Consider the following 19,927-nt stretch of genomic DNA (forward strand, 5'->3'; position numbering starts at 1 on the left):
CAGTCTCTCACAGTTCTATTAGCAATAATAAAAATTGTAGAACAAAAAGAAGGCAGCATTCAGACAATTCAGTTTTACTCCAGACTTTTTCATTTGCTTGGTAGCTTCTGACAAGTTATTTCTTGGCCTTTGATTCACAACCTCTCAAATGTGATTATATGAATTGCTACCTCCCTCTCACACAGGGATCCTGAGATGATTAGTGGGCCAAGAGCTCTTTTCACACACGTGCTGGAATTGCTACATCCTTCAGCAACAGTAAAAGCCGATTATTATGCTAATTAAAATCGCAACATTCCAAGGAACACAATAACCCTGTAAGAAAATGTCTTCTTTATTTTAGCCGAGGATGAATCTGAGAGTGGCAAGAGGAAATTATCACACATAAAAAAAGATGGCTCTTAAGTACCTCAAGGGCTTCATTGAGAGCATCTGCTTTCTCAGGCAGGGATTCAGTGCTTTGTACTCTCTCTTCCAAAGTGTTTAGCCAGATTGTCTCCAGCTCTAAATAATGAAGCAGTTCAATCCAGCAAGACCATACCTCCTAAAAGGAGGACAAATCGAATTAGTCTGGAGGGCAATGAATACATAATAATATCTCCATATATCTACATGTTCTGCTTAATCAAGGCTAATTTCATTCCACAAGCACAGTTCCAAGAACTAGTTATAACGACATCTACCACAATGTGTAAAAAAAAAATTTAGAAAGTAATCTAATATCTGATCAGGAGGCGGCAAAAATTTAGGCAGATCAGAAGCAGAAATAAAACACAGGAGGAAGCATTCATAAATATCCAGCAAATTTTCATTCACATTGTGAACTTTCATTCACAGCATTTACTAAATACCAAATCATTTTATTAGTAAGCTGATAAGATATTTCTCTGTCATTTCATCTTCAATCTTTAGAAGTGAAATGGGCATCAAAAGAAAAGTTAGGAGATTGAAAAGACCATAGCAGAGAAGTCTAAGTTTACAGACAAGAGCAATTTAGCTAGGATCCAGGAATTTTTTAAAAATATATTTTAATAATTGTATTTCAATATAGTTGATTTCCTTGGTTATCCACTGGGTTATTTTATGCATTTAAAAACATTATTCTGAGAAAGAATCCAGAGATTTCAGCAGATTGCTAAAAGGGCCCTGAAACAAAAAAGGTTAAGAAATTCTGATTTTGGAGGAAGGCAAAGGACACAGCTTAGACTGGAAGACTTTTTTTAAAAAGTATATTATTTTATAATAAATGAAGCGATTATACACACAAATATATATATATATATATGCATGTGTATATATATGTGTGTGTGTGTGTGTATATATATATGTATATATATACAAAAACAGAAGAAGATAATTATCCATGAAAATGATGATCACTGTTTATACAAAAAGTTTTCTTTTTAAATATAAATAACATTTCACTTGTAGCTTTCAAAGCTATCCTGCTTAACTGTGCTTCTTTCTGATCTCTCTTTTAGGCAATTTTTTTAAAAGATGCTTTAATGACCATGGCTTTACTTCCTTTTTTTTTTCTTTTTTGCTATCTAGCTATACTACCCTTTACTGTCTCCCATTCCTTCCCCCCACCTTCAATAACCCTCCATCAGTGAAAAGGCCAGAACTGAGTAGATAAATTCAACTGGAAGTTACTTCTGGCTGTTTATATATACTTCACCCCTTCTCCTTCAGTACATTTAGAAAGAAGACTCTTGCTGGTTTCTCTTCCATCACTATTGTAGGTGTCCTTGGTGGCTGCGTTCATTTGCTCCTCTTACTTTTCCATTGCGTGGGCATACTCAAGAAGCAAATAATCTCTTCAGATCTGGGTTACTAAGAATGTTGTAAGGGTCTCTGTTGTTGAATGTTAATCTTTTTTCACTTATGATGAAGCTGAGGTTTGTAGGGCAAGTCATGGGTTACATACATCTTGAGCTCTACCGCTTTTTAGAAAACATTATTCCATTCCCTCCTGCATTTTCAGATGAGTACAGATTAGTCATTTAAGTTTTCTTTCTTTTATTGAAGGTCTTTCTCCTCATTGCTTGCAGAATTTTGTTACTTCCCAATTAAGTTGTTAACATAACCACTATGTGCCTCTGAGTTTGCAACCTTGAGTTTTCTTTGGAAGGCAATCTCTGTATTTTTTTTTTAATCATTGCTTTCTGTGTTCAGAAGCTCTAGGCAATTTTCTTGTATTTGTTTTTTATTACATTATGATATCCAGGTATTTTGACCTGTCATATACTTCTGGTAAGGCTATAATCCTTCAGTTCTCAGTGCATGTGTATTGCCTTGTATGGAGAACATACTTTCTTTTAATGTTATTGTTTTTTGCTTCTGAAGGTACCAACACCAAACTCCCTTTTCTTGGAAGTAGTTCCATAGTGTTTTACAGTCTGGAACTCTTCTTTGCCAAAGGCTACTTCTGACAACTGCTTAAATTTTGGCAATCTTCTATGTCTAGTTTATCTTCCCTTCAAGATATTCCTATAGCCAATTTGCCTTCATAAAATCGCTAAATTCTTCTGTCTGAATGAGAGGCAAAAAAGGAAGCTGTATTATATGCCTCCTTCTCCTCTTGCTCCCAATCTCTGTTCTTCTTTTTCTCAAGAAACCTTAGTTTCCACCCCCACTAAGATATTTCTTTCATTGTTTACACATTCTATCTATTCCAGTCTTTGAGGTCTAACCACAGAGTATTTTTTGATTTAAAGAAATTTTCATATAAAACATAGCTGATACTAGGACTAGTAAAAACCAACTTAAGGAAGACATTCACTAGTTTACAGTATTAAATGATAACAATGTTTTAGGAAATGAGTTAAATGTTAGTGTTGATCACAGATGTCTTCCACACCTAGCACCCTATAACCCTGTGTTGTGCAATCTCAATGACAATTTTTAAGAAAATGAACAAAACAGAGTGATCTTCAAGAAAAAATACTGAATAAAATTACAGGATCATTACATTTATATACCAGAAAGTTGTGATCATGCAGATACAATATGTGATCCTGATCTAGTTAAAACATAAAAATACGAGACAAAAAGGGTTGCAATTACTATACTGTTATATAATGTAGTCCTAATGATGTTTAGTTAATATCTCTTATTGATTCCGATTTATAACAATAATAGTTGTCATTTATGCAGCATTAGTAAAGATTTCAAAGTTTCTTACATATGTTCTTCAGTTGTCAGCACAGATTTTCCTATCTGCATTTTACAGGTGATGAATCTGAGGCTCAGAGATTTAAGGGATTTGAACATGGTCTTGGAGAGAGTCTGATGAGTAGTAAGATTTAAAAATAATTCTCTTCTGGCTTTAAAAACAGCACTCTCCCCACAATCGCAAAGCATGTTGTGTTGAATAATTTAGAGCACCAACATTAAATTCCTTTTAAAATATTGCGTCATTCATTTTTTTCTCCATTTTTCCTTTACTTAATTATAGCAGCAAAGATAGAAGATATAATTGAAAACATCTAATCCAAGACACCCAACTTTACAGATGAAAAAATCTGAAAGCCAGAAAACAAAAACTTGCCAGGGGTCACACTGATTGTTACTTGTAGAACTTAGATCAGAATCCAGAGCAACTGACCACTAGTTTAGCCTTCTTTCCTTTAAGGTAAACTATACAAAATATTGGTGCTAATCAATTAATCCATGAAGAGCCTATAATGTGCTAGGCACTATATTAGACACAGAAGATACAAATATAAACACAATGAAACAATCCCTATTGTCAATGAGTACAAACATGAAATAGTTCTAGAGAGAAGTTTGGGATTATTAAAAGTTTTCCTTAATTTCTCCAAAGCAAACTAGGCCACTCTCCTCCTCTTCAATTTCAGTTCCAATGCATGTGTGAAGTATTTGCTAAAGCCATAAAAAATGATGCATTGGCTCTTTATGTTGTGCACCCAATTGTATATCAAAATCTGGATAACAGGCAGTCTTTATCCATTTGGTTTCTACTACATGAATAGTTAGGCAGAATTATTAGGTGATTGTGGATTTCATTTTCAGCCTCTGAATTATCAGGGTAATAATGAAATTAACACTAAATTATCTGCTGCCAGGAATTATATGGCTGCAAAGCAGAAAACATAACAGTCTCTGAAGAAGTAAGGTTGAAGATCACACAGAAGGCAAAAGGGAAACACATGAGGGGCATGAGTAAAATATCTGACATTACCAATGGGAAAGTAGCATAACTAACATGTTATTCTTTGAATCTGTAGCTTGGTGGTTTTTTCCTTAATTCTTATTTATTTTTAATTTGTGGGGGAAAAAAACAAGCATTTCCAATACATAGTATAATTCTGAAAATGATTGTACATAAAACTACAAACCTATTATGTACAACTTGCTTTTCTTTTTAAATATATAATAAAAATTATCATGGAAATTTTTTTCTTTTTTTTTTTCTTCCCTCCCCAATGTGCGGCTTGGTTTTACTGGAATGCTCTCCTTTCCCTCTTTCTTTGTTTATTATTTATTAGAAGGGATAGCTCACTCTGTACAGAGATGAAAAGGGATTTAATCAAAAATGAAGGTCAAGTCAAAAAAGAAAAAAGAAAAAAAATTTGTACAAAGAAAAATGTACAACTGGAAAAAGATGACAATCACATAACGAGTAGCTAGCCTATATGCTACATTAGTATCCATGCAATACCAAGAGCATCCTGGGAGGACCTCCTACAGAGGATTACAGGAGGACATGGACAATAACACCAAGGGTTCAGGAGAAGTAGCTGGCTTATGACCTGCACCTCTGGAAACAGGATTCATATCAGTATAATCATGGATCCACTTAAGTATCATATTAAATATAGTCAGTAAAGATAAGTAGACCATTAGACAATTTCATTCCTAAACTTGCATAAATGACTACAAATTCAAAGTGCATTTTTATGAAAGGGGGGAAAGGGAGGGAAGAAACAAACCTCTAGTGTATGGCACTTCCCTCGAATTCGATTACAGAGAAGTTGATAGTTTTCCAATACAATATTCAACTCAGATGTTAACTCTTCACCACCAGATGGCACTTTTGCAGCTAACAACTTGATGCTGTCTTTCAAAATCTTCACTCGCACCTCCTTCTGCAACACGTCCTCTTTTGCCCTCTGTGTAAAGAGAGGTTAAACATTAAGGAAAAAAAACTTTAAAACGCTTCTCCCTTCTACAAACTGCTTTATAAATGTTTTTATTTTGTTTTCTTTCTAACTTTTAATTAGAATACTAATATCTAAATCTGTTATAACTGACTAGATTTCAAGGCTTTTTTTTACACAAAAATAAAACAGTAAATAAAGGATTGTTAAATCTGGTATTCAAAGGGTATGTGCTACTGCAGGCATGAGCAAATACAAATCTCATTATGTATCCAAATAATAAGTACAATTCTGTACAACAACTGTATATATTCGACTTAATACTATAGTAGCATAATACAGGCGACTTCAGGAGTTGTTAACATAATATTTTTCCTCATTCAATGGACTTTTACATTTCAAAAACACCCCCTAAAATAGTTTAAATAATAAATTTTTAACGAAGTAGAGACAATGTACAATTTTCTTTACAAGAACTAAGTATGATTCAATCAGTTAGTCCCCTAAGGATAACAGTAAAACTATCGGCAGAAGTGCTGAACACCTAAGTCATATTCTGCCAGAATCATCTTAGAGTTCATTTAGTCCAACCCCATCGTTTGACATATAAGGAAAGTGAAGCTAAGGGAGTTGAAAGGACTTGTTCAAGGTCCCAAAGGTCACAAGGTATGAGCCAGAGCCAGGTCTTCACCCACATCTTCTAACTTTCCACTGGACCATGCTGCAACTTAAGGTAGAAGAACCAAAATTTAATTAATCTTAAATGACCACAAGGCCTTCACACAAAATTTTCTCATTAATGGGACAGATCAACTAGGGATGATACAAAATATCAGATAATCCCCCAAATTATTATACCTGGTTTATCATTTCCTTCTTTCTATTTACATTTGAATATAGGTTGATGGTACATTATAAGAACTTCTAACATTTCTCATAAAACCATAAAAGGCATACAATAAAGAACTAACACTAGAATTAAAAGCTTTTACAGCTTTTTTTTTTAATCTCTCTACCCAAAATTCTTCCCCTATTCTGGAAAAGAAAGTACAGTACCTCATGACATCTCAGTATTCTAAAATTATATCTATTTTTAAATTTCTATAATTTCTCTATATTATACTTTCCCAGTTTGTCTGAGAAGAATTAAATGTGACCACTAGAATATATGTAGAATATAAATGAACAAGAAATTAAATGATATTCCCTTATCCAGTCAATTAATCTCAATTAAATGGTATCAGTGCAATGCCAGTCACCCAATGGAAGAATAGCAAGTAAGACTCTTCTTAAAATTTTAGGCTAACTTCAGTATTCTTGGTGATTCAAAATTCCTCACATGCCTTTTATAAACAGTAACTGCTTCCCAAGGGCACTTATATCAATAAGCACTTGTTCCAACAGAAACACTAAGACTCTAAGCAACAAAACTAATTCCACATACAATGCTATTTTCAGCAAAGGTACTGGACTGATGTTTGCTTCACCTTGCACATTCAAGCAGATTAAATTTTGGCTAAAAAGAGTCACTACTTGTTCTCAAGTGCATCAAAATGCCCTTTAAAGTAATAGTTTCTGTGTCAGCTCAAACACTCAAGGACAACTGAAGCAATACTTGAAAGCTGGGCCCCATGCCCAGAGTATTTTTTTTTAAGTGCACTGAACAATGTACATAGTACAAACTTGAGGGAAATAAATACTTTGGGCTGACTGGATATCAAAGTAGTGGTAAAGGGTTCTGTTGCCTTACTAAGTGAAAGAGAGGGATCAGTTGGACTGGCTAGCAATTGGAGTGGGCCAAGCATTTAAAAAAAGAAAACAAACAAACACCGCCCCCCCAAAAAAAGCAAGTTGTTTCACATATAAAGTAAAGAAGAAAGGACCATGAGCCACGAGGCCAGAGCTGGCTTCTAGAAGACAAACATTCTTGTTCCTGGAAACAAATTATTCTCATCCAAAAACTGAAGTAAATGGCCTAAATCCAATTTTTATATGATTAATTTCCTACCTTCATTCCTTCAACAGCACTCTGTAGTTCTTCTGGTGATTTATATTCAAAATCCTTTTCCAAATACTCTTCTTCAGCCTGAGTCATCCATTCCTGCATCTCTGCCAAGTCCTTCTTCAGATTCATAGCTTTTTCCTGACTTTCAGATAACTTGTTCTTTTGAATGGCAATCTAGGGAAAAGTTGTTACCAAAAAAATTTTTTTTGATTTTTTTTTAATTAATTTGAAACTTTGCTTTAAAAATCACACTACAAAAAATGCATAGACTATCCACAATTTTGTAGCAAGGAAAGGTATAATTTCATCAAGAATACGATGCTAAGCATTATATTCCCAAAGGACAGAGGCTAGTGATAAAAATCCAGTGTTGGCAGTTGGCAACTTTAATACTGTAGTAAATTATTAGGAAGTCAAAAATATCCTGAAGACAGTAGGGGGAAAAGTAGGGATAACATGAACAATCTTTCTCCTCCTAGCATTTTTTTCATGATTGGGTATGACTTAGATGGGATGTTCAAGTATGTATTATCGATTTTTTTAATTGTATTTTTTATGCAGGGAATTGCTAGAATGTTTGGTGCAGGAAGGGAAAAGAACAAAATGAAATCTATCTAAATTCTTATTTATCCCAGTTTCTCTCTCCTTCCCCAGCAACAATTTAAATAGTATAAAATTAAGCAACAAATACATGAATGAATGCCTCGCTTTGTCCTAAGTCCTGTGGAAAACATGAGGTAGTAAGAATTCACCTCAATGAAACAAATATGTATTATGTACTTATTCTGCCCTAGGTGCTGGGATGATAAGAAAAAATTAATTATATTACAATTTGCAAAATGATTAAGTACATAACAAAGAAGAAATTGAGGGGCCAGAGAGGAACAAAGATGGAAGAATTCTTAACTGGTAGAATCGGGGAAAAATTTACAGAGCTAGATGATGAAGTGGCTATAGCAACCAGCCCTGGAGTCAGGAGGACCCAAGTTCAAATCTGGCATCAGACACTAGCTATGTGACCCTGGACAAGTCACTTAACCCCAATTGCCCCGACTCCACCTCCCCCCCCAAAAATGAAAGTGGTCTTCAAAAGGTAAAGAGAAATTGTTCATGTGTTTTCCTGATTTGTTGGGGTATAGAATGAGTAAAAAACATTGATTTTTTTTAAGCAGACTTATATATGATGAGATTTGTTCATTGCAAAGGTTACTTCGGCACATGTTCACACATTATGAAGGGGAACAACTTGAGGAAAGATTAGTTTAGAAGCATATTATAATAGTCCAGGATAAAAAGTAATAAAGGTCTAAACTAAAATAACAAAAGTAGAAGTGGAAAGGAGGGGAAAGTGTTTGGTTTTTGTTTTTATTTTTCAAGAGGCAGATTCCTAGGTTTTTACAAATGACTACATGTGAGAATAGAGAATAAGGGAAATGGATGAATAAAAGATGACTGAAGATTTGAGCACTTATAACTAGAATGGTGTTGTCATCAACTGAAAAAAATAACATAAAATAAGGGGTAGATGTAATAGGAAAGATAATGAATATGAGACCTTGTGAGTTTGAGGTATCAACAAAACATCAAAGTAGATATGAAAAGTAGTAGGTGAAACTGGGTACACAGATTTGAGAATCATCTCTATAAAGGCAACCATAAGAGAAAGTGAAACCTCAAATAACAATCAAACTTTCATTGTATTATGAAAAAAAGGTAGAAGAGACAGAACAAATTATCCATTCAAAGTTAACTACAAAATCTATAAAAGCATCTAGTATTCTTAGATACACAGGAATTATGACTACAATCATAAAATGCTCTTTACTACTCTTTACTTTGTAATAAAAAAGATATTTTGTAAGATATTAATTGCTTATCATCAGGGTGGGCCAATAAACTATAACAATACTACCTAAATTAATTTATTTATGCAGTGTCATATCACTCAAACTACCTAGGGTTACTTTAAAGAAATAGAAAAAATAACAAAATTCATCTGAAAGAAGAAAAAGCCAAGAATCTAAAGGTAAATTTTGACAAAAAGTAAGAAGGAGAGGAAAGGGGAAAGGGTTTGATTTTTTTTTTCCAGTGGAGGGGTAGGGAAGAGGAAAGAAGAAGAGATAATAAATGCTTATTGATTGAAAAAATTAAAAATGTTAAAAACAATGAAGCATGCTAAAGTTCTGTCAATTGCTAAGTAAACAATACACAGACAATTATTACAAAACTCACTTGCTTGCTGAGTTTCTCCCACTGTGTCTGATAGCCCACAAGCAATGCCTGCACCCAAGTTTTAATTCCAGCAACTGGATGGCTTCTCAGAGCCGACTCTATGTCCTTCATTTCTTTGAGGGATGAATCAATTGTTTCCATTTCATTGACAAATATCTATACACAAAATAAAAACACTTGGTTATGAAAATAAAGACAAAAGTAAAGAAACATCTATGAAAACTTGGAAGGGGACACAGAGTACAAAGAGGCTGGTCTTTTTATTTTACGTCAATTCATTTGTTTCTACTTTTTTAAATATTAAGAGTGCTCTGTAAGATTTTATTCCTCATTTTGCAGGCATGATTATTTCAATTCACAGCAAAGTTTATAACAATCTTAAAAAAACTATAGGCTTCTGGTAGAAAGAATACTGGAATAGGAGTCAAGCAAACTCTTGTCTTCTCGGACTATGGACTTATTGGTGATATAACGTTAGACAAATCACTTTGCTTTTCTGGGACCTAGTTTGTCCATATATAAAATGAAGGGGTTAAATGAGATAATCTCAATCATGGACTGCATTAAAAGAAACACAGCTTTTTAAAAAGAAGGAGGTGATAGCTCCTCTGTGTTCTGCCCCACCTAGTCAAACCTCACATGAAATATAGTGTTCAGTTCTTACCAACATAGTCAGGAAAGATTAGAGGATATCGAGAGCAGAGAAACCAGAATAATAAAGCGCCCTGAATAAATTTCATAAGAAGATCAGCTAAAGGAAGGAGATGGTTATCCTGAAGAAGAGAACACTGGGTGGTAGCTAGATTTTTTTATTGCATAAAATACTGAATTTGTAATTAGGGAGATGTGAGTTCAAATCCTACCTTAGACACTAGATGGATGACTCTTAGCAAATCACTTAACTTCTCTTGATTTCCTTATCTATAAGATGGGGATGATAATAACGATAGCACCTATTTCATAGGGTTGTGGTGAGGATCACATGAGACCATATAGGTAAAGTACTTTGAAAACCTTTAAATCATGATATAAATACTAGGTATAATCATCATCATCATTGTTGTTGTTATTATCATTAAAACCCACGTGACACATGATAATTATCAACAAGTATCTGAATGGTTGTTATGTAGAAGAGAGATTAGACACCATACTCTTTTAGCACCAGAAGTCAGAACTAGGTCAAATGGGTTAAAACTGCAAAGTAGCAAATTTAGGCTTGATATTAGGAAGATCATCATAATCAGAACAGTCTAAAAGAACAACCAGATGCATTAGGAAATAGTGGGTCCCCTCTCAACGGGCCTGAAATAGAAGCTGCTGTATAATTACTTCTTTGGCATATCTGTCATATACAGCTTGGAATAATTACCAACTGAACTTTCATCTAACTTTAAAGTTCCATGAACTTCTATAATCAGCCATACTCCTCATAAAGACAGGTAAAATTATACATTACTGGGGGGAACAGTGGGATGGACAAACGATTTCCTGGGTATGAAGAATTCCTCATGTGGAAACTCCCTCCAAAAGTATAGATCATCAAGCTACCTGCACAATATTGTCCTAAGAGCTGCCTAGAACACTTAGAGGTTAAGAGACTTGTCCCAGGAGCAGACAGTTTGCAGTCAAGATGGAACTTGAAGCAAGGTTGTCCTGTTTCAAAGGTTAGTCTTTCATTCATTTTTTGGGAGGTGTAGGGGGTGGGGGAGGCAACTGGGGTTAATTGACTTGGCCAGGGTCACAAAGCTAGTAAATGTCTGAGGCCACATTTGAACTCAGGTCCTGATTCCATGGCCAGGGCTCTACCCACTGGCCCACCTAGCTGCCTGCTTAGTCTTTCAATACATAGTAAGCACCTGCAATATTTCAGGCATTGTGCTTAAGTGCTGGGAATACAAAAAAAGGAAAAGAAAGTCTCTGCTCTAAAAAGCTCAGTCTAGGGGCAGCTAGGTGGTGCAGTGGATAGAGCTCTGGCCTTGGAGTCAGGAGGACCCGAGTTCAAATTCGACCTCAGACACTTGACACTTACTAGCTGTGCGACCCTGGGCAAGTCACTTAACCCTGATTGCCTCACCAAAATTTTTTTTTTAAAAATCCATTAAAAAACTCAGTCTAATGTGGGACACAACATGAAAGCAACAATGTACAAATAAGACATATACAGGATAAAATGCATGTGATCAACAGTGGGAAGGAACTGGAATCAAAGGGCAATTGGGAAAGGCTTGGGCAGCTAGGTGCTACAGGACAGAGCACTGGCCTAAAGTCAGGAAAACCAGAGTTCAAATCTGACCTCAGATGTCGACTAGGTGTGTGACCTTAGGCAAGTCACTTCACTGTGTTTGCCTCAGTTTCCTCATCCACAAATGAGCTGGAGAAGGAAATGACAAACCACTGTAGTACCTCTGCCCAGAAAACTCCAAATAAGGTCATAAAGAGTCATACTTGATGGAAGAACAACAAAAGGGAAACGCTTCTGATAGAACGTCGGATTTCAGACGGGACTTGAGGGAAGCCAGAGAAACCAGGAGGCAGAAGGGAGTCTTCTATCTCACATTCTTATCTAACCCATGTGTCTCTCTCTCTCTCTTTACATGTAAACATTTTTTTTAAATGAGACTTGTGATTTTAGTTGTGTAAGGAGTTTCTGGTGAAGAACTATATCTAGCAGTGCAGACTGGCACCTTCCCCACAATAGATAGTCTGGGGCACTGATGGGGCTTTGCTTGGGCAGGGCCACAAAGTTAACCCTGTGTCAGAGACTCTACGTGAACCCAGTTCTGCCTGACTCTGAGGTCGGTAGCTCTCCCATGGCGTTATCTCTCGTGAATATGAACACCATCAGTAAGTTGATGGATGGCAGACACAGAGACACAGAGGTAAGTTACTGTGCTAACAACGACTGCTATTACTTTTATAACTCTGAAGGCTTGATGAGCAAGGGCCATGCATGAGGATTCCCAGCAACTGACTTGCTATTAACCTTCAAGTAATTTATTTTGCCTGAGTGCTTCAGTATGTATAGCTATCTAAATGGGATGTGAATAATCCTCCCTTACTAAGCACTAAGATTTACATTTTCTGGAAACAATAAATACAGCAATTTAAGAAAATGTTCACATTTACGTGTTGCTCTTAAAAGATAAAATGAACATAACTCATACAAAAAAGTCTCATTAATGTACTAAAAATATTCCTTAAAAGAAAAAAATTTATTAAGATAAAAGCTAACATCTTTACAGTTTGCAAAGTTATCTTGTAATTATAATTATAATGTTGTCATCGTGACAAGCCAGTGAAGTAGGTGCTATTGTCATCCCCACTTTACAGATGTGAAAACTAAGGAAAATATAACTGGTTTGCCAGAATCACAAAGCTGATAAATGAGGCAAGATTCAACCTCCAATCTTCCCCACTCTAAGTCTAGCATTCCAAGTCTATCTAACAAGCCACCGAGCTACCTAATCTATAATATGAAAGGGTAGCAAAGGGTAGTGTATAAATTCCTTTAAAACTATAATCCTTATAAACTGTTATCTTAGTCACAAAAGCTGAAACAAAATTTAAGTATATCTGTGCAGATGCTTTCAATGCAATATTCTTTCTGCCTGATAAAGGGGACTTGAATTCATAATTTCATCAGGATGGAGAATAACTGGTTTGCAAATGCCCTCTTAATGACACAAATCTGCAATTTATATTTTTAAGAGAGTTGTCTGAAATACTGAGGGGTAAATGACATGCAGTCACAAAGACAGTACGGCTCATGGAGACAACTTGAAACCAGGTAATCCTGATTTGAAACGTAATTCTCCATCCAAAATGCCAGGCCGTCTCTCAACAGAAATATTATGATTAAAATGAAAATATGAAAATCGTTCAAGTCTATTTTGAATTGTAAAGTCAAAATACTTTCACAAGGAAAAATACTTTACCTACAGCTCATCACCTTATACATCTCGAGTTTTGATAGTAGAAGCAAATAATAAGGGAAGATAAAGCATAATGTTATCATTTATTATACTAGGCTTGTAAGATCAACAAAACTCACATTGCATTGGTCGAGCTGCCTTTGAAGCCCTTCAGCATCTCCTTGGACGGCCTGCTCTGTCATTAAGAAGTCTTTCACACCATCCACCCACTTCTCAATGACTTTAGAATCAGCCTAAATTGAACACAGTAATGAAAAGAGGATATCCATCAGTGGCAAATAAAGTCCTACATCCCCAGACCAACTGCTATTGAACAGAGCAACTTCAGAAAACTTTAATAGTATCACTTCCATCTTTTCTTGCTTCCTTTTATAAATTATCCTTCACAAAACAATTTTCTCCATTCACGAACAAGCACTTCTCATGTCCAAATAAATACTCCACAGAAATAACATATTTTATTCCCCAAGTTACAAACTACTACCAGCTGAATATGCATTAGTAAAATTAAAAGCTACATTATTAAAAACTTACATTATAAATGTAAGTACCTAGGTACTTATAATACCTAGGAAAGTCTCAATTTAAAAAAATATATCCTTGGTTAATGTCAGCTAAAGTTTTTATTCTGATATTTAATTTGAGTCAAATTATTATTGAGATATCTTTACCTTTCCACAAACTGTCTACCAAGGGCTGGAATAAATAATAAATAAATACTGTTTGGCACCTTTTTTTGGTTGTTGGTAGAAGAATGGCATTGAATAAGCAACTCTCAGATTACCAAAAAAAAAAAAGCATCAATTTATTAATAAATCAAGCAATTAACAAATATTTAAGAAGTATCAAACACTTGGGATACAAAAACAAGGACAGAAACAATCCCATCTCCCAAGGAGCCTACATTCTGATGGGGAAGAAAACAAGTACATATCAATATATATGCAGCATAAATTTAAAGTTAGTAAATACTCTAAGATGCTCCCAAAGGAGACAGTTTCTCTCAGAAAATAAACCAGTCAAACCGATAATGTCACGACATTTTGAATTTTAATTTAAATTTTGGTATTTCAATTCCCAGCATCTTTAACAACCATAACCCCAGACTCTCTTCCAGAAGATGCTCCCAGAATTTAAATATGCAGGGTCAACAACTTAAACAGAATGTTTTTTGGTTGTGGAAGAATAATGAATTTAAAACACACAGCCAGCCACACACAAAGACAAAGAAGGAAGACCCTGGAAGAGATTAGCCCAACCTCTACTACAATACCATAAATCCTTTCCATACCATCCCTGATATATGATCATAAAGTTTTTACTCAAATATTTCCAATGACAGGTAGTTTAATATGTCACAATATAGCTCATTCCATTGTTGGACAAATCTAATGCTTAGAAATATTTTCCTTACACTGATCTGTAATGTATTTCCTTAATTTCTGCTCATTAATATATATATACACACACACACACACACACACACACACACACACACACACATGTTTTGAGCACTACTGATGTATTATTTTTACATTATATACATTTACGCATTATTACCATTTTATGAGGCATCTTGTAACAAAGTAAAACAGTTAAGTAAAACGAATAATAGAATGACCTCATGTGAAAATGAATGCAGTATTTCACATCCACAGAACCCCTAAACTCTACATTTTAAGAAAAATCTATTTTCTCTCCTACCCTCAACATTACAAAAAAAAAAGAAGAAGAAGAAGAAGAGAAAAACAAATTTCTTGTAACAAATATGCATAGTCAAGTAAAACAAATTCCCTCAATGGTCATATACAAAATATATATGTCTAATACCACACCTTGAATCCATCATCTTTCTGTAATGGATAGCACATTTCATCACTGATCATCTGAAATAATGAATGGTTATTATATTGATCACAGTTCTTAGAGCTTTCAAAATTGTTTGTTTTTTATAGTGTTGCTATATAAATTATTCTCCTGGCTCTGCTCATTTCATTCTTCATCAGTTTACAAAAGTCTACAAAATTGCCCATCTTTAAAATACTGATATTATGATACAAATTTTTTTTCTGGTTCTGTTCATTTCACTTGATTCACATTAGTACATGAAACCTTTCCTTGTCTTTTTAAAACCATCTGTTTCCTCATTTCTTACAACATAACAATAATCCATCACATTCATATGGCACAAAAAACTCATGTTATCATTCCTCAATTTTTAGTTTCTAGCTTTTTTGACCTAAAAATGGCAGTTTTAAATATTCTTGTACATAAAGGAACGTTTCCTCTTTTTTTCCTTCTCTTTTGGTTATAAGTCTAATAGCTGCATAGCTGAGTCAAAGGGCACAAACCACTTAGTAACTTTTGTGTATAATTCTAAATTGTTTTCCAGAATGGTTGTACCCACTCACAGATGCATCAGTGTGCCTGTTTTCCCACAGTCCCACTGTCATTTATCATTTCCTTTTTTGTCATATTTGTTACTTTGATGATTATAAGATAAAATCTCAACATTGCTTTAATTTGCATTTTTCTAATTAGTAGTGATTTGGAGGTTTGTTTTTTTTTTTATATGGCTATAGATGAGTTGAGGACTCTTCCCATGAGAACTGTTTGTTCATATACTCATGCAATTTATGATTTGGGGAATGTAAAAGAAAAGGAGTTTATAAATATCTCTAGAGAAAAGCCCTTTCAAGAACAATTATGAATTCCTCGGGCTTCTCTTCTCAAATCTAACTGTTCCCAATTCCTTCCACTATTCTTCATATGATATGATTTCCAAGTTGTTCACAATCATGGTTAATTTCTGGATTTTTTTACGTTGTTTTCAATTAACAAAAATTTATTTTCTCCCGCCACAAACTGTCTCCAACACAGGAAAAAAAAAGAAAAATAAAGACCATGTAACAAATATGGAGTCAAGAAAAACAAATCCCTGCAATAGTCATATCTAAAAAAATATCTCTCTCAACTTAACATCTGGAATGCATTACTTCTCTGTCAGGAAATGTACAGTGTATAGTAGGTTTCCAAAGCATTTTGAATTTTAATTTAATTTCTGCTATAAATATTATAATGATTGGTCATAGTATTAATCAGAGTTCTTAAGTCTTTTGAAGTTGTTTGTCTTTATTTTAAGGTTGATGTTATTGTATAAATTGTTACTCTGGTTCTACTCAACTTTAATTTGCACTTCTATAACAATAAGTGATTTGAGGTATTTTTTTTATATAGGCATTAATAAATTGGATTACATACTTCATTTTTGTCACTAGCCCTCTTAAAATGTGATGCCAAAAAAATTAACCCGATATTCCAGCCTGCCAGGAAAAAAGAACGTTGGAACTATTATTCCTTAGGATATAGAAATAATATTTATACAAATCAAACCAGCATTAGCTTGTTTACTATCTCCTTAAAAATACACGCTCCTACTAAGCCTGAAGGCAAGGACCTTCCCCTCTTCCCCTTATTTTTTTTAAAGTCACAGATTCCTGATATGAGAACGACTCTTCTCATCCTTTAGTCATACAACTGATTTAGTGAAAATGATTATGATTTTCATCTTGCTGGTTTTGGCTTAGCATTACAAGTGGTCAAGCTCATTTTAGATCCTAATTCCTTTCTTTCTTCCCAGTTTGGTATCGTTTGCATATTTTAAAAGGATTCTTTGTCTTCATTCAACTCATTATTTACAACAGCAAACAAGTGAGACTAGGAGAGAGACCTGTGACATGTTACTGGAAAAATGAGCCTGGTTTGAAGCTGTGTCCAAAGTCAGTGTCCATTCAGCACTGCTGTTCCTGAATATGGAAACCCACTAACAGTACTCTTTTTTCCCCCTTTAATAATGCTTACATATCTATATAGAAGAGAAAATGTTATGCAGATATTTGGCTAAATTGAACCAACAGCAAATCTTTTTTCTGGTCACATAAATAGATGGTCTTTCTCACAGGCTCCCATCTTAAAATGAAAACAATGCTCTGAGTTGTGAGGTTTTTCTTTGTTTCTGGCTTCAGCAGGTAGAGCCTCAAGAGCCTCAGTCACAGTTAAGGCATAGCCAGAAATAATATCATGAAGATTTTTATATTTCCTCATGCTCCCCAACAACCTGTCTATAAACCTGAAGAACAGAAAGGTTTACTCCTCTAGAATCACATAGAACTGGTATTTTTAAACTTTCTACTGTTCCCTAGCATATCTGTTCTTTAGTTAACCCAGAAGTAAAAGCCGGTATCTCTTTTAGCCTGCTGCTGGTCAATCCTTTAAAAGGGAATTCAAAATTAAGGTAAATCTGAGTAACTTTCTAGGACAAAGGAATTGAGCAGGGAACATGAAAAGGACCAAGTAAATGTTGTGTGATTTTTAAATTTTTTTTTAATACTCATGTAAATAGAAACCACCATCGTGGCCACCTGACAGCATTTTACTTCTTCCATTTACTACTTCAATTATATTTTAATCCTCTCCAAAAAAAAAGAGTATTAAATTACTGCAAAAAAGAAATAATTTAGTGTTGAAAATGACTTAGATCACAGTTTCATAAGAAATTCTATAAGGAAAAAAGGAAAGGCCTGAAGGAAGGATTTTTTAAGTGCCTACTATGTGTCGGGACTTGCTAAGCACTTTACAAATATCTCAACAAGCTATTCCTATTTAACAGCTGAGGAAACTGAGGCAGACAAAGATTACAGGATTTGCCCAGGGTCACACAGCTAATAAGTGGTTGCTGCTCAATTTCAATTCAGGTTTTCCTGACCTCCCCAGCCCAATGGTCTATCTTCTACACAACCTAACTGCCTCTAGGTAATTAATGTCTAGAGCTGTCATTACTAATGCTGTTTTAAATTAACATATACTCAGAACCAAATGGACTTAAGTCACAAATTTATGCTAGAGAAACAAAGATAAAACTACCTTTCAGAACTAAGGATAGAGGAAAAACTAGAAACTACAGGAGTGGCCCTCAACTGGATATTAGGTAAACATATTATGGGATATGAATGTGATAAGAATACATTGTATTTAAAGAAATCATGAAAAAGACAGTTTCAGAGAACCTAGGAAGACCTGCATGTACTGAGACACAGTAAAATGAGAAGAATCAGGAAAACAATCTATATGACAACATTGTAAAGGCAAAAAAACGTTTAAGGACTAAAGATCTCTGATAGATCAATCATGAATCCAGAGTACCAATAACGAAGAATGCTACCTACATCCTACTATAGAGGTGAGAGTATCAGATTGCACACTGAAGCCGTATAATTACTGCACGTGGCCAACATGGACATTTCTTTTGCTTTACTATGAACAATTTCTACAACAGTTTTGTTCTTCCAAACCACCCCCACTCCACCATGGAAGTGGGAGAGGGGAAAGAAACTAAATCTTTGTTAATTGAAAAATACATACAATTTAATTTAAAAATAAATAAATTCAAAAAGGAACTTTTCTTATGGAGGTAGCAGTGAGGTATGCTAGGTTAGCAAATAAAAAAAAGTCAAAGTTCTAAAAAGACATCACTGATCCTATATAATAGTTTCTAAACTTTTTTGAGCTAGTAGACCCATTGATCTTGTTTATGAAAAAGGGACTTGGGCCCTTTTTTTTAAACAACGTCCTCAGAATGACTAAACAAACTTCAATATAAATAAGCTGGAATATAATTGTACCAGAAGAAATAATGAATACAAAAAATTCAGAGAAGCATGAGATAATCTATATAAACTGATGAAAAGTGAAAAAAAAGAATCAGAAAAAACCTTCAATAAAATAAGTATAGTAAAGAAACAAAAAACAAACAAACAAACAAGGTCAGGCAAAAGAACTGAGAAAAATGTACCTACCTCCCATCTTTGCAGAGGTGGGGTACTAAAGATGTGAAACACTACAAAACCACTAGCCATGATTAGTGTGTGGACTGACTTTGTTCAACTATGTTTTTTCCCCTCCTCTTTAATCTTTGTTATAGTGGATAGCAGATAGCAGATGATATAAAACCAAAATATAACAATAATCTTTTTTAAAAAACACTATACCTAAAACCTACAGCAATTTGAGCAAAAGAAATCCTTTTAAAGGCAAAATAGGGAAAATCTTGGAGCTCAGTACTTAAGGTAATAAATGATGCCAATACAGACAAGGGATTTCATGGGGTAGGTACTCTTTGTCCCTTTGAGAACTCTAATGAGCCCTTCAAAGATTCAGCAGAGAGATCCAACATTGCATTGTCAAACCAATTTTTGTCATCTACACAGAATCTCATTCAGAAGTCCAAATAAAGTAGTATTTATTTTGAACTGACTCCCTCCCTGGGATAATTTGAGGCTAAATTCCTGGCATTTCTTTAGCTCCTCCTCCATCTGTTGGAATTCCTATAACTTTTGATTCTGGTCTGTGCAGCCAATTGCTAAACCAGGCCGTTGGCGGATTTGACAAGTGAAACTACAGTCAGGAGTTCTTAGAGTGGTGATGGAAATGGTTATTTTTTCCTGCACTGTTTTATAGTATTCATTGACTGCAAAAAGACTGTGTTGAAAAGAAATGTCCAAATGAACAAAGGAGAGTCACTGACAGTAAACATTCTCATCATGCTATGTCAGCATCAATTCTTTAAAATATAC

The 19,927-nt window shown here is 34.5% G+C and overlaps 1 protein-coding gene across 1 annotated transcript in view; it reads right to left on the bottom strand.

Annotated features, from left to right (window-relative positions):
• Positions 1–19,927, bottom strand: part of UTRN (utrophin) — a 526,271-nt gene that overhangs the window by 364,154 nt on the left and 142,190 nt on the right. Inside the window, 5 exon segments of the mRNA XM_020972489.2 lie at positions 410–544; positions 4,956–5,135; positions 7,132–7,302; positions 9,361–9,516; positions 13,415–13,528. Of these exon segments, the coding sequence (XP_020828148.1) occupies positions 410–544; positions 4,956–5,135; positions 7,132–7,302; positions 9,361–9,516; positions 13,415–13,528 (756 nt within the window).

Source organism: Phascolarctos cinereus, unplaced genomic scaffold (assembly GCF_003287225.1).
Source record: "Phascolarctos cinereus isolate Bilbo 61053 unplaced genomic scaffold, phaCin_HiC Scaffold_5;HRSCAF=322, whole genome shotgun sequence".
Taxonomy (NCBI): domain Eukaryota; kingdom Metazoa; phylum Chordata; class Mammalia; order Diprotodontia; family Phascolarctidae; genus Phascolarctos; species Phascolarctos cinereus.